Source organism: Stigmatopora nigra, chromosome 11 (genome assembly GCF_051989575.1).
Source record: "Stigmatopora nigra isolate UIUO_SnigA chromosome 11, RoL_Snig_1.1, whole genome shotgun sequence".
Classification (NCBI taxonomy): domain Eukaryota; kingdom Metazoa; phylum Chordata; class Actinopteri; order Syngnathiformes; family Syngnathidae; genus Stigmatopora; species Stigmatopora nigra.
In genome coordinates this window covers 2,708,508-2,730,691 of record NC_135518.1, presented here as the reverse complement: position 1 = coordinate 2,730,691, position 22,184 = coordinate 2,708,508, and the positions used below count along the sequence as shown (strand labels likewise).

Genomic DNA, 22,184 nt, shown 5'->3' with positions numbered 1-22,184 from the left:
AGATTGTACATCGTAATGGCCATATGTCCAGCAAAAACACGTTTGACAAAAGAAAATAACAAAATTCCCTTTAATTTCATGATATAAACAATACATTTCCAGTGTCTAACTTGTATTTCAGTGAGTTTTCAAGTTTAGACTCTTTGATGCCACAATAATATTTTGCATTTTTGCAGCTTTGTGGAGATAATACCTTTAGGGTTGTTTTTTCAACAATTGACTTCCTATTTTTATTTTTGCAACTCCCAGCTAGTATATTAACATGAACCTCTACAGAAAAGCACACCTATATACCTGTATAAATGCTGTTGTGTCTTTCCAGTTTCTTTACTTAGGAAGTAACTGAAAAACAAAGGTTGAAATGACTTAAGTATTTTACTTCATCACACTATTACTTTCTATTTGCAATTCGACTTACACAAATTTATTTTTCTCATCGTAACCCAGAATTTGAGAGACTTCCCAACTTCCTGAGGTCAAGGGGATAAGTTTCTCATCTTCTCCCTTAGATGAAGAAAAGCAAAAGCATATCATGGCAAAGCAAACACAGCACCAACAAAGACAAAATATGTCATGGCAAATCAGTATAGTATTTATTTTAATTCAGTAATGTCATTGTCAGTATGTTCAATGCAAAACTTAAAAAACAGAGTCAATGTATTTGAACTCAAGCTTAATTTGACCTTGTTGGAGATCATGGTAACGTGGTGAAATGCTCCAAGTTCGTTGTATTCCGTTGGCAGTGTCATGAAGAATATTGTACAGTCCTTGGAAAACATTGGGTCTTCAGTCTGTGGAAAATACAATACATGTGTTCATTTTCTGAACTGACTCATCCTCATTTGGGCCGTGGGGGGTGCTGGAGCCTATCCCAACTGACTTTGGGCCACAGGCAGGGACACCCTGAATCGGTGGCCAGCCGATCGCAGGGCACGGGGAGACAGAAAACCATTCACGCTCACACTCATACCGAGATGCAATTTAGAGTGTCCAATCAGCTTACCATGCCACATCATGACCTGGATTTGAACCCAGGACCCCAGAGCTGTGAGGCCGACGCACTAACTAACCACTCACGCCACCGGGTCGCCTATGAACAAATCCTATTCTCAAATTTCATTCTTTGAGAGCCAAACTCAGAATTTGAAAATAAAAGTATGAAGAAGGGATTTTTTACTACTTTTAAAGTACTAAAAGTCTCTGAAAAAGAGATGATTGAAGCAGCGCTAGAGGTAGTGTCATCGCCAGTGCCGACGTGGCACTTGTGCATTCGGGACTTGGCTCCGTCACCAGCGGTTCACTTTTTTTTACCTCACAGGTTAGTGAAGAGCCTCATGCAACCCTCAAAAGAGCCACATATTGCTCCTGGGCCATAGGTTACCTACCCCTCGGTTAGCACATCAGCCTCACAGTTTTAGATTGATTGTTGACCCCAGGTGCGGTCCTTTTTGTGTGAAGTTTTCATGTTCTCTCTGGGCTTGTGTGGGTTTTATACAAGGTTTCCGATTTCCTCCCACGTCTCAAAAACATGCTGCAAAGGCTGGTTAAACGCTTTAAATAGATATGAGTGTGAGCGTGGACGGATGTCTGTCTCCTTGTGCACTGCGATTAGGAGGCCACCAATTTAGTGTGTACGCCTGGTTCCCCAAATCGGCTGAGATAAGCTCCAGAACCCCGCCAACCCTTGTGAGGATAAGCGGTATAGAAAATTAATAAATGGATTAATTAATTAAGGAATGTAGTTTTGCTAGATCTACTTACCTGTCGATCTAGCCACTTATCTGACATCATCACATGTCTCTGAAAAATGAGGATAAAAACAATGTCATATAATTTCTATACAATTTGTGAGACAGTTTATATATATATATATATATATATATATATATATATATATATATATATATATATATATATATATATATATATGAAAAATCTTACCTTTGTGCATTCATAAGTGTGCGTGTCACAGAGCAAAAGAATGGATATGTTTTGTGCCCGATTTAACCAGCGGACAGCCAGTTTGTCCACTGCCACCCATTTCACCATCGTGATGTAGTATTCACTAAAATAAATCAATGACATGTAACTTAAATATAAGAATACATTTTCCTTTTCCAAATACTGTATGAATAGAATAATAAAATATTACTCTTGTTTTACCTCTTTGCAAGACTGTGCGGAGGTAACAGTTCAGTTGTTTGGGAGCTTCCATCAAGCATTACAACATAAAGAGATACAGTGGGATTTATTTGACCCATCTAGATAAATACAAGAAATTAGATTAATGAAATTAAATCCAAAAATGATGTATAATTAATGCTTTACTTCACAGACCATGATCAAAAATAAACACACATGTATGACTGCTATGCTGTAGAGATGTTGTGCTCAGACCTTCCTGCTCAAATCCGATTTGACCAAATGGAGCAGAGGCTTGTACCGAGCACTTAATCAACACAACAAAAATCACAGACCATTGCAGATGAGGCCTTGTATGTCATCAGATGTGTCACGAATGACACTGTTTTGGGGGTAATTCAATCTCTGGAACCGCTTTTATCGCCATCGAAGCTAATACTGAAAGTCGACCCTATCCTGTTGTACTTCTGGCAAACGTTTTTATTCGATTTAGTGCTGAAAATGTTCGTTCCCGGTTGTGACAGGCTTGCTTGCTTTGGAGTTGTCCGACCTTTCTTAATGATGTCCAGCTTTTTTTCTTGAAAAGTCCGTCTTGAAAATGGCTTTGACAGTTAATGTGCAAAGAAATCTATTTCTTCTCTTCCTTCAGCCATTGCGGGTTGACAAAACCACTATTAAATCCACACAACAATATATTTGCTTGTGCAGCTTGCTCCAGATACAGTTTGATAGCTCTGTGTCAGTGCAGAATGGTCTACACGTGGCAGAGCTTGCTCACCAATACAAGAGGTGGTCGTGCATTATCCTATTGTAAGGACATTTGTGTGCATCATTTGTGGAATACTTTGAAGACAAAAAGACAAAAGCAAACAATCCTCGATAGGTTCCTTTTAAAAACTGCAGCTGAAAGTCACGGTGGACTTTCAAATAGAGCCAGACTGGCAAATAGAGCTAGAAGAAGGGTATAAAAATGTAAAACAAAATTAAAATTAAGTTTAGTTTTAAGTTAGACTAAACTTATTTTTGAGTGTGTCTGTGTCATATTGCAAGTTCATTTAAATTTGTTTGTGTTATGTTACCAGCGCGTTGCCGTGCAAAAAGTTTCTCTCTTACTCCCTCACTCCCTCTCTCTTTTGTCCTTAGTACTATTAAACATCTTAACCACTAGTTAAATGGTACTCTGTATATAGATCGCAAATAAGAACGAATACAAATATTTTTCCTTTCCAATATCCTGTTTTCCAGAAAGTTGGAATGAAATAAATTGTTTTCAGTTCATTTCTATGGGAAACGTTGATTTGAGATATGAGTAAATCGACATACGAGCTTGAACCTCAAAGTGCAGCTGTAGTCCACTTTATTTGTGTAAAACACACTTGAGAAGGATGACATAATCACACGGTTCAAAAAGTTTGATCACATCTAATGAATTTTATTAAATAAACATGTATATAAATGCTGAGGATCATTAAATGATAAGGCTTGGAGAACTTAATAAAGAGATATAAATTAACTCATTCAGTGTCCATTTAAAATTCCACCCCGTACAGTTCAAATTAATTGCCCATTTATTGCTGTCAATGACAGCTAGTGAGTTTAAATCATTGTAAATATTCTAAGATTGCCAGTGATGTCCCCAAAAGATAAAGTATTACAGTCCTTGTTACCTTGGGATATGGGTATTCTTTCCCCCTCGGATAAGCAGAACCCATGTAACATGGCAGGAGCATTTTAGGGACCAGAGAATCATTGAGGGTCAAGTAAGCAAGTTTTGTGCCATCAGGTGACCACCAGTGAGCTGCTTGCGTGTGTAAAACCTCCTCTGAAAAAGTCAAGAGGATCAAAATGGAAACCATGAGCCGGGTGACTGTTTCTAATTTGAATTCTGTAGCTCCTGATAACTGTTTTTTTTTTTTCAATTTGTCTAGCAAAAGATGCTGTGGTACATTTAATTTTCTAGATCAGCAATAACAATGATTTCTTAAACTTTGGCAACTTTTTCCAGTAATAGCTATGTGCCAAATTGGGCCAATCTTTTTATGGTATTCATTCCTCAACCTACCTTCATAAAGCCAGTCTGCAATCCCATTGAAAATGACACCATCCTCTCCAGATGATGTGAGTCTCCATGAGCTAGTCTGAACATTTGCTTGGTAATAAATGTTGTTTTCAAATATATATATCTGTGGAATAAAATTTAAACGGTAAATAAAATTACAGGTCAATGAGCAGTCTAAAAGTTTGCCTTCTCATTTGTGATTTTTTTTAAATGACAATTTAAATTGTAGATCCCTACTGACTGTATAAAAACTATGTTGTAAAACATACTGCGTTTCATCCCTCCTGACCACCAGAGGCGGCACCAAAAGTATTGAATGATCCCTCCTGCATGTGCAATGTGAGTACCAATAGCAACAAAGTCAGGTGTGACCCCAGGTTGAACTGTGGGAGGGTACATATTTCGGTTCAGCCAGTGTTCCAGTCTGTAATTTATTCTCGCAGGGCAGTTGCTAATTGAGTAAATGTCGCATGTAGTCTCTGCGTGTCCTAGCTGTGAATTCCCCCTCTAAAAGCTACGTCACATTAATGGCTGTACCCGAGTCGACAGGTATGGACGCGCGTGCAGGTGCACCGTAGGGCTCCCGCTTCCTTTTTTCCCGAAAGCATCGCTGATGGTCCCTGCCAGTGACAGCTTCGTACCCGATCCTTTCCTGGTTTTTGGTGGTAGGTGAGTAACCCCACTGTTGCTTGACCGTTTCCACGGCTGCTTGGCTTTATGCTGTGCGCTAAGCCTCTGCTGCTTGCTTACAGGTTTAATGCCGCCACCCTCCTCACCATTGCCAGAGTTTCGAAGGGGTGATTTACAGCTCTGCCCCGATGTGTTCTTTACCCCATTTGTCACCTCTCCTCACCCACTGGCTGTGGTCTTCATGTTTGAGCAGACACCCCTATGGTTTGTGTCTGAAATCTTTCGTGGGTGCTCGGACGTTTGGTCGCTGGTCTTTTGGTCGCCGGTCTTTTGGTCGGCGCTAGGGTTAGGGTTGTCAAATGTACTTAGATATTAAACCCTAACGGGGACCAAAAGAGCGGCGACCAAATGACCAGCGACCAAAAGACCGGCGACCAAAAGACCAACAACCAAACGTCCGGTCACGCTTTCATGATCTCGCTGGTATTGATCATTCAGTGTTTTCAACACTACCTGTGGCAGTCAGGTGGGAGTAAAGATGTATATAACTTCGGTTCTATAAATCCCGGATGAGGGCCAGAGCGTTGAGTCATTCAGATTCCTCGTATTCATACAAGAAGATTCTGTAAGGACAGGAACCATGGTGGTACCGGAACTATACACCCTTCTGGGGTTCAATCAGATCATACTTGTTTGTTTTTTATGTTCAATCACTCACATCATATAAATGGCCACCTTACCAGCTGCTGACCACCAACACCCCATGAAGCAAACTGAAGGACTGAATTTGACACTTCTGGAGGATTTAGCTCCAGCACTTCCCTGGTCGAATAAAAATGACAAACAGAGAAAAAAATAAATAAAAATCTTGCCGAAGCTTGACTTTATAAGAAAAGGCTATTTTTTTGCCAGCTAACCTTGTGTACAGGTTGTAGATTAGGTAAGATGCCATGAAAGAGTGTTGATAAACCTATACGTGGGAAGGAGTGAACATCATTTGTATTTATTTATAATCTTTTAACAATAAAAACATTTTTTAAGGTACTTTGCTTTTTTTGCCTTGATAGAAAATTCTAATGATACTACATGTAAAAAAATAGCCATTATGTAATACACGCATATGGTATCCATCTCCTATTACAAGGGAATTCTGCACTTTTAATCTGCTGTGTCTTTAGAGTAGTTGCTTTGAATTTATATATATATATATATATATATATATATATATATATATATATATATATATATATATATATATATATATATATATATATATATATATATATATATATATATATATATATATATATATATATATATATATATATATATATATATATATATATATATATATATATATATATATATATATATATATATATATATATATATATATATATATATATAGCGATATATATATATATATATATATATATATATATATATATATAGCGAGATATATATATATATATATATATATATAGCGAGATATATATATATATATATATATATAGCGAGATATATATATATATATAGCGAGATATATATATATATATATATATATATATAGCGAGATATATATATATATATAGCGAGATATATATATATATATATATATATATATATATATATATATATATATATATATATATATATATATATATATATATATATATATATATATATATATATATATATATATATATATATATATATATATATATATATATATATATATATATATATATATATATATATATATATATATATATATATATATATATATATATAAAGAGTTCATTGTCAAACGTGAGTATGTTTACTTATGTTACCTAATATTTTGTCAGGATGAATATATAGTATAAGCCAAGCATTGTCACTCTTTTCTTTTTTCTGAATGTACATAGTGGTATTTTAGAAAAGCCCACTCTTTAGCATTTCTATATCGGCACATATCTGTGGTTTTCCAGTGTCAAGTAAGAGAATCTGCTCTTGGATTTCTTCTTGCAGTTCCACTAAAAAAAAATACTACTTGGCTTTGACTTTCTTGACAATCAAAATAAGTTTATTCTCTTGATTCATGGCTGCCTCGCCGTATCAAGAATGCTGACTTTTAAAAGGAATTAGTTAATTATAGTTTGATCAAGTTCAAATGCAATTATTATAAACTCTTCATGCCTACAACACGGTATCCAACATTTGTAGTGCGTAAGTTAGCCTACTTTTTCCAAAGTGCCAAAACATGTCCTATGTTGACCCAGGAAAGCGTTTGGGAATTATACGAAGGCCAGGCAGGGTGGTGGTAACACAAAATGTGTAATTAAAGTAACCAGAAAACAAAGTGCAAACAAAGGCAGGGATCCAAAAAAAAAGAACACAAAAAGCTTGAGTACTAAAAGAAACAACGATAAGACTGAAACACAGCACGGAAGCCACCATCACAGTGAGGTTCACATTGACACAACAACATATTACCAAACAAAGGTAATTTAAATACACAGACGTAAAGAAACGAGACATGGGACCGAGGTGGGTGATACACAAGGCAGCGGCTGAGACACGTTGTGGCTGCAACAACTGGTGGAAACAATGGGCAATCACAGGGACAAGACAGACTAAGGCCATGTCCACACCTGGTGGGACTTTTTAAAATGATTTTTCTACCCTTTGTCTACATCACCTTGGTTGTTGGAAAAATATGAGGCACACGTAAACACATACATGAGTGGGGTTTTATGCCAATTTTTCTCCAGCGTGCCAGTCCTTTGACGTCTGACTTTTTATTTTAAAACGATTTGACAATTTATTGCAGATGATTGGAAATAGCAAGTAAAACATTCCTGTCTCAGTTCTCACATATAATGAGAAGCAGGTTATGAAATAATAAATAGTTGAACACAGTAATGCATTAAAGAATCTGCATGGAGGCCTGCTTTGGACGTGTAATGGCAAAATATTAGTACCGTCTGGCAAACCTTTGTTTGGACTTTTAAATGTGGAGTCACATCTGGGCTGTAAAAACCTAACAAGAAAAACTTAGTTTGTTTAAGCACACTGTCTCCAGTTGTAAACACAGGTCACAGTTTAGATGTTAAAACATATTTTGTTGCAGGTAATAATGTTTTCAGTGAGAAAGAAAATGAAAACATTAATGTGGACGTGATGACGCATTAAAACATAGAATTCGCACAGTTTTTATTAATCTTTGTTTTTTTATGCCCTTTTCATGTGGATGATAGGCCAAATCGTGGAAAACGTTATCCTTTTTGAAAATACCTTGCTGTGTGGACATGGTTTAAGGTAGAATGTGAAAATATAACACGAATCAGCCAGTGTGCTATTATCGCTGAATAAAGAGGTTCACCTGTAGTACAAAAGTATTAAACATAATAATTAAAAATCTCCAATATGTCTGATATGCTTTTTAAATATGTGGTATCGATGCAGAACACACAAGGCAGAATGGTATAATTATGTTAGTCACACCTAGAGCTAATTTTTTAAAACAAAATTTAAAAAAATACAAAGCCTTTGTTTAGAACAGTATCGCCAAGTATACAACACGGCAAGCATTTCTATGCAGTTCACCTACTAATAATGCCTTACCTGCTTGACATCGTATGCCAGTAGAATAAAGTTCAGATCTGGAGAAACTGCAAACTTTGAGGCTTTAAAGGTGGACTATGGGAAGGGAAGGTCATGAAAAACAAATCATCAGAATCCAACAGACTTAATGAATGTTTCAAAAGCCATTTTTGTTGTTGTTGGTCTGTTTTTGTGTACATTTATAATGATACTGCATGAAGTACTTACAAAAGTCGTGTTTTTCATCAACAGCTCTGTCTTGTTGCTTTCTGTGTTGATGTTCAGTAAGTCTCCATCCTTGTTGATGAAGACGATTTCTTTTTCTAAAACAGGGAAGCAGATGCACAAATGTTTCAAGCAGGGCTACACGGCGAAGGAGTGTCAAATTTGCTGAATATGGGATGAATCAAGTTATCCAATCCTATATTACAATTACAGTTGTGTTCTTAGCCGAGGCAGATGGAAAAGTGCTCCGTGGCTCGGCGTTAAGCGGAAGAAGGCTCCGTATGGGAAAGTTTTCTGGTATTTCCGAAACTTCTGCGGGTCGAAAAGTGAGATAAACATCAGTCTTTCGTGGTCTTGAAAACTGGTCCCCGTCTGGAAAATAATATTGTCCTGAATCCTGTTGTGGAGTTGGTGGTAGTCCTCGCAAGAATCTTGCGCTTGACCTCTTCGTGCGCTTGGAGGACCCACACTGCGTTTGGTGGCCTCATAGATTTCCTCATATCGGCTCCTCTTGTGTTCAACTTTGTCACAAAACTCTTTTACCCTTGCAAGACAAAACTGTATATCCAGTTTGTTGTTCTGTAGTATTGAAAAAAAAACATGTCTGAATGCTCAAAAATGCCATTAAATATGTGAAGCAAAAAAAACTGAATTCAAAATCATCCAGACATGCTTTAAATCCATCAGCACACTGCACAGATTCCTTGTGGTACTCGTCATGATGCTCCAGGATGTGATCAAACAGTTCCTTTAGAGCAGCTCTCTTCTCAAATACTGTATTGACCATCGTGTTGGTGCCACACGAGGCAGACCCTGCTGGCAGATTTTTTCCAGCAGCTGTATACGTCAAAGTGATCTCGAAAAAAATGCACTAAAGCCATTAAGGTGAGCAAAAAATATGTTGCATTCTTTAAGCTTTGAGGTCCCCTGAGTCAGTACTAAATTGAGCCGATGTGCATAGCAGTGTATGAATGAAGCTAACTGTGCTCTCCTTAACTTTAGCCTGCACCCCATTTAATCCAGAAGACATGACCGCTGCACCGTCATAACACTGTGCCACAACTTTACCCAGACATTCATTGTCCAAATAAAAATTTAATGATAAGACCTGCAATATCATCGGAACAGTTCCCACTAGTAATATTTTTAAATCTGACGAACCGCTCCTTGACACCTTTGCCTGTGAGATAAAGCAGAAACAGTGCATTACTCGCGTCTGTCGTCTCATCAACCATTACAGAGATGAACGGTACTTTTTTTAGATCCCTTCTGATCTCTTCCTCCATCACTTCAGCAATAGCAGTGATCAAACTGTTTTGTATTTTGCCCGACGTGCCACTAAACACTTTACTGGTGGTAATGTAAATAAGTGTTTCTCTAGGCAATGAGAGAAAGAAGTTCCACATAATTTCCTTTGTTTGGGGATGCAGCGTTTGCATCTTGTCCCCGAAATTAAATTTTACACGGTCTATCAAACTTTTTAAGATTTCCTTTTTTTTTTCTTTTCGTTGTGGCGCTCCATTTTCCTGCACACTTTGTCACTGAACTGTAACTCTACTCGGGTTTCCTCAAACGTTTGGAGAGTACCGTTGCTTGTAAGTGTCCGGCAGTTTGGTGTCTCGCTGCAGCTTTGGTTAAACAAGTCATATTTGCAAATCCAGTGTTGCTCCAAACACAATTTCGATTGGTAGCAAATAACAAGCACTGCCAGCAATTGAATTTGCAGTTTTTGTCGGAGCTCGTGAGCCAGGACTAGCGCTTGTAGTTAGCAAACTGAAAGGGGCGGACAAACCCTTTTCCGGGTTGTATCAGGCTTCCTAGCTACGGAGTTGACCACCCTTTCTTAATGATTTCCATTTTCTTTCTAGAAAAGTCCGTCTGGAAGTTGACTTTGTCAGCAAATTTGCAACCAAATCCATTTGTTTTCCTCCGTCGGCCATTGTGGAAGGAGTTTGCAAGCTCCTGGTTGGCTCACTTTGGCCCGCCGACACTATCACTAGACAATCATAGTTGGTGAAAGCGATGACATAACCCTATGCCTGTGAGAAGGCCTTGGTGTCACCAAATTGGATTCTGATTGGTTAAAGCAATAGTCTTATCAACGCTTGTTTGATGTAGCAGAGCCTGTAGAACTAACTGTAACGGCCTTGCGATAGATTTCTGTACCTGGTAAAAACTAACGGCTGAAATGTGATTGGTTAAATGCTTCAATATGAAAACACACATCTGGAAGCAGTGCAAGCAGGGGGAAAGCAATGAAAGGAAGTTGACAGTATTCATGGGCAAAATATAATTAACATCAGTCTGTGATTCAGATATTTCTTAGGCCAGCAGAGAAGGCCTTGACGCCACACCACTGCACTATCCACAATATGACGAACCTTGCTCAACTGTAAACACAAAAGAAACACGTAAAGCTCACTTTATGAGTTCATTCCTCATATATGATTTGTGGCCTGTATACATCAACATTAACACAGCTTTACGTAGGGTGGCAGGCAGCGCCGGGCTAGTTACGCTATCTACTATGTGCGAATGGATTGTGGTCGCCTGGACGAACGTAACAGTCAGTGTTTTTGATGGACAATTGTTCAATTCGGACACAGTAAATGAGGACTTTGATGGATTTGTGGGTAATGATGACGTGAATACATTGTAAAATGGCTAAATAAAGTACAGCCGAACACAATTTAGCTTCCATTCCTTTTTTAAAAATGTGTTTTTAGCGTGTGAGTGTAGCGTGTATGTTTTGTATTGCCATGCCTGGCTGCGTCTATAAAAACGGTGCGTCCTTTGTGTGTATAAAATACAGAAATAGCACTCATTATTGACACTGGGGCTAAAATTAGGATGCGCCATATAGTCATGAAAATACGGTAGTTTTCTGTGTAGCTTTGAATCCTCTGTTGACGCCAATCTAGCAACTGGACTTCTTTTGTCAATACACCTGGAATAAAGCCGAGCACTGAATTAGTGTGCTTGCCGTCATTATGGGTGTATTTACAAAAGTACTACATATCGCAGCATGAGACCTGTAGAGGATTATGTACCCTATCAACTGATATTGACTGATTTTTTATATTTTACGTGGTCCATATATAAGGCGCACCGGATTATAGTCATCTTTTGAAAGAATTGGAGGCTTTTAGGTGCGCTTTATAGTGCAGAAAATACGGTACCTTCTTACATGATTTTAATGCAGAAAAATGGTGGCAGTGGAACTTTAATGAGATAACGTTTGCTGTAATTACCCTCATATAATCCCAAATGACGAACCGCTTGAGGTTTTCAACACAAATACGAGTGCCCCAACATACAAGAAATTTGAGATACGAAGAAATTTCCGAGCAAATATTTGCCTTGAGATATCAGACAAATTTTGAGATATGAACATATGAGTCCGCCGGCTTGGTGGGGCGAGTGGTTAGCGCATCGGCATCACAACTTTGGGGTCCTGGGTTCAAATCCAGGTCTGTCCACATATTTGGAGTTTGCATGTTCTCCCCGGGCCTGCGTGGGTTTCCTCCAGGTACTCCAGCTTCCTCCCACATTCCAAAAACATGCATGGTAGGCTGGTTGGACACTCTAAATTGCCCCTAGGAATGAGTGTGAGCATGAATCTGTGTCCTTGTGCCCCACAATTGGCTGGCTACATCGATTCAGGGTCTCCCCCCTCCTCGTGCCCGAAAGTGACCTGGGATAGATAGGCTCCAGCAACCCCTGCGACACTTGTGAGGATAAAGCAGTTCAGAAAATGAATGAATGAATAGACATTTTGCGTCTAGTTATAGTCAGCAATAAATATGAAATACCGTATTTCACGACTATTCGGCGCATATTTTTAGCTGCAGTGTCAATAACGAGTGCTATTTCTGTATTTTACACACACAAAGGGCGCACTGTTCTTTTAGACGCAGCCAGGCATGGCATATATATATTATTTATGGATGAATTTCGAACCGTAACAGCGGCCCCAGACGCTATTTCCGGTGCGCAGTGACTCCTGGGATATATATAGTCCCTTTGTTAATACACCCAGGTTGATGGCTGTGATAACTTTGCACTAATAATATCAATATACTACAAAGGCGAACACACTAATTTGGTGCTAAATGCACCAAATGCACACTACACCCGCACGCTAAAAACACATTTCTAAGCAGGCAACGGAAGAAAGACCTAGTTCGGTTGCACTTTATTTAGTCGTTTTACAATGTACTCACGTCATCATCACCCACAAAACCGTCAAAGTCCTCATTTTCTGTGTCCAAATTAAACAATTGCCCAAATGAGTTTTCCAAAACGCCGGCTCCCCTTTCAACTGGTCACATGCTGCTCGCAACTTTTGCTTTTGAAAGCGAGGTTGTAGTTCTAAAACCTCCGGGAATGACGGCAAGCTCTGAGTTAATATATAGTATATATTTATATGTGGTTCGCAGTCTAGCTTTGAATGCTCTGTTGACGTCAACATCTAGCGGCAGGATTTCTTTTGTAAATACAGCCGAGATGACGGCGAGCACCAAATTAGTGTGCTCAACGTCATACTGGGTGTATTGAAGAAGTGAGTGTTTTAAGAACTCTATATCCCTGCAGTCACTGCGCAGTACTTTATCTACGGGAAAATAGTAGTCGAGGGCTGCTTGCCGTAGTTATCCTATCTGATTTATTTTATTTTATCGTGCTAACAATTTTAGTATTGGTCCATATGTAAAGCACACTGGATTATTAGGCGCCCTGTCTATTTTGGAGAAAATTTAAGACTTTTATGTGCGCCTTGTAGTCATTAAAATACGGTAACTTTACTGGCCCGCAATGACAAAATATTGGGGATCACTGCTCTAAATAGAAGACTGGTGGTATTCCTAGTCAAATTCATCGCATTTAGTGTACTTCCTTTGCAATAATACACATACAACTTAATAGAACACCCCTCCAACTTTATAACCATCCAAAGAATCTCACACTAAACTTGTAGTTCAGCAAACAGCATTTGTACATAAATCATTTTCCACTCTGATTACTTCCTGGAAACACATACCACTGATCCACTTTGCATCAGGATCACGTATTCGAAAGTCCTTTTGCAATATGTCATCCAGAGACAATGGTGATCCCAGACACTTTCTGCGGTCATCTACATAAAACAAAAACATAACAACATGTGTAAAAATAATAACAAATATATTCCACACATGGTAACAACGAACTTATTCATTGTGTCAATTTGTCAAGCTGTACAACTAGTGGGGGGAGACGCGTCAATTTAACATAAATCTGGTGGATTTCAGCCGTGGGCATGGCTCAGGGGGGGTCGAACTATGGGTGAAAAATATTGATGTCATGGACAAAGAGGAGAGAACATGCAAACTCAACACAGGTGGACCTGGATTTGAACCCAGGTCCCGTACTGTGAGGCCAACGCGTTTTTTTTGCCCCCATTTTTTATTAGAAGCTTGGGGCTGATTGAGGATTCTTTCATACATAACTAATTTCAAAACAGAAATCTTTCAGAGCAAACTCAGGGAAAACAATAATTGCCAACTACAAGAGCAAAATATAAAGTACCGAGGGAAACAAGAAGGAATACAGAGCACAAGGAGAATACTTGGATGTGGACGTATATAGAAAATAAACAGACAATCTGACAAAGGGGAGAAACTGACAACGTTTTTACAGGTGTTGCCGATAAAGATAGAGAAATCGAGGCTTTTCGAAAACAATGAACCGTCATTGAAACAGCCCTGAAATGAATCACATTCTTGAGGCATTTGATACTGCGCAAGAGCTCTATCTGTTTGAAAAAAAAGGGATGTTGCTATTTTTAACCAAGTCCTCAAAGCCTCAATCCATGCTGTCATGTAATGAGCCTCAGCATTTACATATGTTTGATAAAAATCATTGGATGTCTTCAATCTTTTTTCAACCAAGTGATTGTGCAATCCTTCTAAAGTGTGATTAACACAAATAAAGTAGCCTATTGAACAGTGTTTGTAGTTGACAACGCTACAGTCTTGGAAGTTGATGTTGAAGATCAAATCTGTATTGTTAAATGTATTACTAAGTATTAAACTGCAATGCATATGAACAAATCTCATCTCTCATCCCATATTCTGAACCGTATTTATCCTAACTGGGGTTGTGGGGAGGGCTGGACGGCATGACCGGATGTCTGGTCGCCGTGCGTTTGGTCGCCGTGCGTTTGGTCGCCGTGCGTTTGGTCGCCGTGCGTTTGGTCGCCGTGCGTTTGGTCGCCGTGCGTTTGGTCGCCGTGCGTTTGGTCCCCGTGCGTTTGGTCGCCGTGCGTTTGGTCGCCGTGCGTTTGGTCCCCGTGCGTTTGGTCCCCGTGCGTTTGGTCCCCGGTCTTTGGGTCCCCGGTCTTTTGGTCGCGGTCTTTGGGTCGCTGCCTTTTGGTCGCGGCCTTTTGGTCGCGGCCTTTTGGGCGCGGCCTTTTGGTCGCGGCCTTTTGGTCGCGCTCTTTTGGTCGTCGGGTTCGTTCTCTCTCTTTCATGAGAGGGAGAGAGAGGGAGCGAGACAGAGTTTACTATTGAAAGCGAGCAACCAGGCAATCTCTCATTCTCAAAATTATCATCATGAGAGAAAGAGTGAGTTTGTAATTGTATCGACAAAGAGAATAATTATCAAAATACTGCCACCGCCCTCAATGGCAGACCGGACGTCCACTGCCGTCAATGGCATCTTATTGATAATTTATTCGTAATTTTTCAAAACTGGGGTTTAAAATACAAGAAAAAAAGACACAAAACGACGCAATTGAAGGTGAAAAATGTATTTTAAAATAGACCTTCAACATTAAGAACATTATTATTCAACAAAAGAAAGCAGTCTTTAAATTGAGAGTGAAGAGCGGTAATTGCAAGGCAAAGGGAAATGAATGAGGTCATTGATTTTTACTATAATTTGGACAACGTTGGCGGGCCAGATAAAAAAGCCTAATGGGCCGTATATGGCCAGCGTGCCGTAGTTTGAGAAACTGTATACACACGCCAATACGAGCGAATATGGGGGCGGGGGGAGCGTGCGAATCCGGTGCTGAATAGCATGTACACACACGCCAATAGATCTGCCGGGAGCGAGCGATATTTTGATAATAATTCTCTTTGTCAATGCAATTACAAACTCATCTTTCTCTCATGATTATAATTTTGAGAGTGAGAGATTACCTGCTTGCTCGCTTTCAACAGTAAACTCTCTGTCTCGCTCCTTCTCTCTCACTCTCATAAGAGGGAGTGAACCCGGCGACCAAAAGACCGCGACCAAACGCGGAGACCAAAAGAGGACCAAAACACCGAGCGATCAAACGCCCGGCGACCAAACGCCTGAGCACCGCTGGAGCCTATCCCAGCTGACTTCAGGCCAGAGGCAGGGGACACGCTGAACTGGTGGACAGCCAATCACAGGGCACAAGGAACAAACAGCCATTCATGCTCGCACTCCTACCTATGGGCAAGTTAGAGTGTCCAATCAGCCTACCAGGCATGTCTTTGGAACGTGGGAGGAAGCTGGAGTACCTAGAGAAAACCCACACAGGCCCAGAGAGAACATGCAAACTCCACAAATGTGGAGCAACTTGGATTTGAACCATGGTCACACTCACTGTGAGGCCGACTCGCTACCCTCTCATGCGCCGTGCCCGGACGTTTGGTCGCCAGTCTTTTGGTCACCGGTCTTTTGGTCGCCAGTCTTTTGGTCGCCAGTCTTTTGGTCGCCGGTCTTTTGGTCGCCGGACGTTTGGTCACCTGCTCATTTGGTCGCCGGTCTTTTGGTCGCCGGTCAAATGGTGACAAAAAGTTTACAGTTGAAACCAGCTCTCAAAATTATATTAATGAGTTGTTTGATGAATGTTTAATATCTAAGAGAGAAGTTTAATATCTAAGTACTGTTTAATATCTAAGTATTTTTTAATATCTAAGTACTGTTTAATATCTAAGTACTGTTTAATATCTAAGTATTTTTTAATATCTAAGTACTGTTTAACATCGACGTACTGTTGAAACCAGCCCTAAAAAATATATTCATGAGAGAGAGTTTAATATCTAAATATGTACTGTTTTCAACAATACTTTAATATTTGATATTAAACAGTACTTAGATATTAAACTCACTCTCTTAGATATTAAACTCTCTCTCTTAGATATTAAACCCTCTCATGAATATAATTTTGTGAGCTGGTTTCAACAGTAAACTGTCTATCACCATTTGATCGGCGGGAGAAAGACCGGCGACCAAAAGGGACCAAAAGACTGGCAACTAAAAGACCGGCGACTAAAAGACCGGCGACCAAACGTCCGAGCACCCGGGCCCCCACATGCGAACAGATATATTGCTCTGTACACTGTTTCGACAGCCCTCTGCTTCATTTGCTTGAATCAGATTCGAGCAGGGATGCTCGAGGATAACATCTCTAGTTAACAAGACAATGAGGAACAGGTGGCTGACACAACAGCCAGGGATTAGCACAAGAAGACAGATCACAACAGGTGAAATCAATGTGGTGAAAGAGACCAGCCACACAGAAGGAAATACAGCTAAGAATAATTATAAACCCAAAATAATGATCCAGAAGAATCTAACAGATATCCTTTATTCATCTTCTAGACCACTTATTGTCACGAGGGTCGCAAGGGTAAGGTGACTTTCCCAGGTAAACCACAGCCATGTGGGCGGGGTACACCCTGAATGAGTTGCAACCCAATTTCACAAAAGCACAAGGTTCCAAACAACCATTAACACGCACAGTCACACCAAGAGACAATTTGAAGTGTTTAATCAATCTGGCATACTTTCAAATGTGGGAGGATAATGCAGTACTCGGAAAAAACACAGAGAGACACGAAGAAAAAACACACAGGAAGATTGGAGACTGAGATCAAACCTTTGACCTCAGGACTGTGAGGCAGACGTACTGATCGCTATTGTGACTAAATTCACATGGTCAGCTAACAATTGAGAGATTACTGATTGTGACCAGGGTGACAGCAGTCAGGGTTTATAATGGAAGTTGCAGTCTAAATTATATTAATCTTTTTAAATGGTGGTGGGTTAATAATAGAATTTTTTAAACTATCCTACAGGCCGGAAGAAATTGAAATTTTCACTGGCTTTGTCTTTCATTCAATCAGTTCTTTTTCTATGAACTAAAAAAAAATCATAAACACCCTGATCTGCTTCAATCCTGAAAATTCACTCAAACTCTGAGGAATGTGTTGATCATTAGACTAACCAATAGACCAAACCTGATCTCAAAACCGTGACATATTAACCACGGATGGAAAATGTATTGACTTTTAACAGTGAAAATCAATGAAAAGTATCTTATGTACAGTACAGTGTAGGCTTGGGTTTGCACCTATTCATGCTCAGAGAAAGCTGGGAAAGGCTCCATCATTCCAATGACCCTCATGAGGATATGCAGTTCGAAAGATGAATGAAGGTAAAGGACTCTTACCTTTTGACAGCAGGTGTATTGACATTCCAATGAGTGAAAACACCACCAGAATGACAAAGACGGAGATACAGATGCCCTTCCAGTTCCTATCGGGTACAATAGGAGCGGTGGCCTACAAAAGATGAATCTTGTGAAATAAACACTTTTTTCACTTGGCAAGCATATTATTATTTTTTGTTTACTGTAATAAATGAAAGTGATTGATTCTTCCACATCTCATTTTCTAAACTGCTTTATCCTCACCGCCAGGGGTGCAGGAGATAATCCCAGCTGTTTCAGGGCTAGAGGCAGGGGCACCCTAAATCGGCTAGCCGATTGCAGGGCACAAGGAGACGGACAACCAAGCACACTCACACCCATATCTAGGGGGAATTTAGAGTGTCCAATCAGCCTGCCATGCATGTTTTTGGAATGTGGGAGAAAACTGGAGTAACCAGAGGAAAGAATATGCAAGCTCCACACAGGTGGACCGAACAGGATTTTAACCCAGGACCCCAGCGCTATGAGGCCAACAAACTAACCACTAGCTCCACCCGGGCTGCCCAATTCCTCCACAAGATGCAACATTCTTTCTTTAAAAGTACAAGTCATACATTTAACATTAGACATCTGTAAATCTGTAAATTCATTCATTCATTTTTTCTGAATTACAAAAATGTGCGGGGGTGTTGAAGCCTAGCCCAACTGACTTTCACGTGGCGTGAAATATAGAGACTTTAAAATTATATTCTAGACTAAAATCTATCGAAAAATTTGACAGAAAATGCTAATTTCATCTCATTTTCTGAACCGCTTTATCCTCACTAGGGTCGTGGGGGGTGGTGGAGACTATCCTAGCTGACTTCCGGCTAGAAGCGGGAAACACCCCGAATTGGTGGCCAGCCAATGGCAGGGCACAAACAACAGTCCACGCTCACATTCAAACCTAGGGGATAGTTAGAGTGTCCAATCAGCCTACCATGCATGTCTTTGCGATGTGGGAGGAAACTGGAGTATCCAGAGAAAACCCATGCAGGCCCATGAAGAACCGTGATCAGACGTTTGGTCGCCGGTCTTTTGGTCGCCGGTCAAAGATGACAGAGACTTTACTATTGAAACCAGCTCTCAAAATTATATTCACGAGAGAGAGTTTAATATCTAAGAGAGGGAGTTTAATATCTAAGAGAGAGAGTTTAATATCTAAGAGAGAGTTTAATATCTAAGAGAGCGAGTTGAAAATAACTTTGAAGAGAGTTCAACAGAGCGTGAAACCGTTGAGAGGTAAACGGATGGGTACCGTCTAATCTGGTGAGCAATCCGGTCCTCGGGGACGACTGCAGGTGCAGGTTTTTGCTCCAACTGATTCAACACAGACAGTTTAACCAATTAGATTTCTGCTGAAACAAGAAGCACCTGACTGCAATCCACTGATTGTATATCTAACATAACAGATTGGTGAAAAAGGTTTCCTCTTAAGGGTTGTAACGAAAACCTGCACCTGCTGCGGTCATTTGTGGAATTAATTACCCACACCTCCCCGAAACCCATTAAAAACACTAAAACGAATATAACTATATGCATTTTATATCCTTGGACATTGTAAGGTGCATCTGAAAATATGTACCCCTCATCTGGCTACCTTGGTCATTTAAAGCAAGTACATGCATGTTTTGGGGATGTGGGGGGAAACCGGAGTACCCGGAGAAAACCAACGTAAACTCAGGGAGAACATGCAAACTCCCCATAGGAACGTCCATTCGGGGTTGACATGAGCAATTCTTCGGTAACTTTACACAACCTGATTCATTAAATTGTTCAGTTAGATGCATCTTTTCCCTCCCTATTTTTAGTTTGAGTTAAAAATAAAAAATAAGTTAAAAAAAGCAATGAGTGCCCACACCCAAGAGACACCCAAAATAAATATCAGAATGTCATGTTAAGAGAAAAAGCTGAAATATATTCATTTATCTTGAGTACACAGATCAACATTCCTATTTATACTTTACGTATTTTCAGTTCTCTGCACCAATACTTGAAAGTTGAAAGCAAAAAAAGCATTATGCAGTGGTAATGTTTTAAAGAAGTATTTTTATTCAAGGATGTCAATGGAACAAAGTAGAAGATTAAAGCATGCAGACCTACCTAATGAGAAGTAGTCGTTCTAGTGCATTTTAATTGATTAGACATTGATTACATGTGAGATAATGGATTTGGAAATCCAATATTTCGCCATACAACAAAAGTTTCATTCAATTAGGTCAGTTTAATAAAATAAATGTTTTGTATTGTACAGCCCGGTGATGTTACAGTCGTCCCGGGTCATCGTGGCGGGTGGGAACCGTTAACGTCGTCCGAGGGGCCTCTGCGCCAGCCCGTGAAAAGACAAGGGAGAGGTCGGTCTGGCGGGCGTCCGCGCCAGCCCGTGAAAAGACGAGGGAGAGGTTGGTCCGGCGGGCGTCTCCGCTGGTCCTTTAAGTGCTGGCCAAGTCCCCTGCCCTTACCAGACACCAAAATCTTATTACGGTCGTCGGGCACCTTATCCTGGCTGCTCGGAGGGTGCCAACTCCCTCGTCCAATTGCCGGCGCTTCCAGGCAGGCAAGAGCTGGGCGGGCAGGAGCTGGGCGGGCAAGAGGAGGGCAGGCTGGAGCTGGCCGGGCAGGAGCTTGGCGGGCAGGAGCTTGGCAGGCAGGAGCTCGGTTGGCAGGAGCTTGGTTGGCAGGAGCTTGGTTGGCAGGAGCTTGGTTGGCAGGAGCTTGGTTGGCAGGAGCTTGGTTGGCAGGAGCTTGGTTGGCAGGAGCTTGGCGGGCAGGAGCTAGGCAGACAGGAACTAGGCAGACAGGAACTAGGCGAACAGGAACTAGGCAGACAGGAACTAAGCGGACAGGAACTAGGCGGACAGGAACTAGGCGGACAGGAAATAGGCGGACAGGAACTAGGCGGACAGGAACTAGGCGGACAGGAACTAGGCGGAGAGGAACTAGGCAGACATGAACAAGGCATGCAGGAACTAGGCAGACAGGAACTAGGCAGACATGAACTAGGCATGCAGGAACTAGGCAGGCAGGCCGGCACCGGAAGCCTGGTTCGTGGCTTCGGCACGGATGCGACTTGCGGCCCTAACCCCAAAGGCAACCAAAAGATCGGCGACCAAACGTCCGGTCACGCTCAGCACCAGCTCGCCCCAAGGCTCTGTGCTGAGTCCATTACTCTACTCGCTCTACACACACGACTGGAAACCCACGCACCCTGAGAAAATCATTGTGAAATTTGGGGATGAATGAGATGGCCCACTGAGATGAGGTCCTCAGACTCACCAAGTGGTTCGCTATCAACAACTTGGCGCCAAACGTCTCCAAAATCAGAGAACTCATTCTGGCTGCTCTGTCTCCCCTGTATATTAACAACAAATGTGTGGAGCAAGTAAAGACTTTCAAATTCCAAGGAATCCACATTTCTGCTGATTTCACTTGGGTGGCAAACACCACAGCATTCATCAAGAAGGTGCAGCAGAGGCTACATTTCCTGAGATTACCTAGGAGGAAGCAACTGAACACTAACTTGCTCGTGACCTTCTAAAAGTCTCCGATTGGGAGCATGCTGACGTAAGCTGTATCAGTGTGGCACACTCAAGCTGCACAGAAGCCAACCGGAAATGACTGCAGAGAGTGATCAACACGGTACTCGGACGTAAGCTGTATCAGTGTGGCACTCAAGCTGCACAGAAGCCAACTGAAAAAGACTGCAGAGAGTGATAAACATGGTACTCGGACGTTTGGTCGCCAGACGTTTGGTCAACGGACGATTGGTTGCCGGATGTTTGGTCGCCCGGACGTTTGGTCGCCGGTCTTTTGGTCACCGGACGTTTGAAACCAGTACTTAGTGACAGTCAATGGCAGCAGCCAGTGTGTTAAATGAGTGCTGTTATTGATATTTTGATATTAGCTATTTAGATATTAAACTCATGAATATAATTTTCAGAGCTGGTTTCAACAGTACTTAGATATTAAACTCTCATGAATATAATTTTGAGAGCTGGTTGCAACAGTATATATTATATGTTATATATTATAACAATATATTGATTTTCTATGTGTTTG

At 40.6% G+C, this 22,184-nt stretch overlaps 1 protein-coding gene across 2 annotated transcripts in view; it reads right to left on the bottom strand.

Moving 5' to 3' along the window:
- The window catches only part of LOC144204342 (inactive dipeptidyl peptidase 10-like), a 56,884-nt gene that overhangs the window by 20,052 nt on the left and 14,648 nt on the right, over nt 1–22,184 (bottom strand). For both annotated transcript variants that reach the window (XM_077728277.1, XM_077728276.1), the window contains exons 3-16: nt 18,108–18,219; nt 13,680–13,775; nt 8,645–8,739; nt 8,438–8,512; nt 5,749–5,801; nt 5,572–5,653; nt 4,205–4,325; nt 3,810–3,964; nt 2,164–2,261; nt 1,942–2,065; nt 1,762–1,800; nt 684–791; nt 419–504; nt 295–342 (exon numbers count right to left, since the gene is read on the bottom strand). In XM_077728277.1, the coding sequence (XP_077584403.1) occupies nt 295–342; nt 419–504; nt 684–791; nt 1,762–1,800; nt 1,942–2,065; nt 2,164–2,261; nt 3,810–3,964; nt 4,205–4,325; nt 5,572–5,653; nt 5,749–5,801; nt 8,438–8,512; nt 8,645–8,739; nt 13,680–13,775; nt 18,108–18,219 (1,292 nt within the window). The remainder of the gene's footprint in view (nt 1–294; nt 343–418; nt 505–683; nt 792–1,761; nt 1,801–1,941; nt 2,066–2,163; nt 2,262–3,809; nt 3,965–4,204; nt 4,326–5,571; nt 5,654–5,748; nt 5,802–8,437; nt 8,513–8,644; nt 8,740–13,679; nt 13,776–18,107; nt 18,220–22,184) is intronic.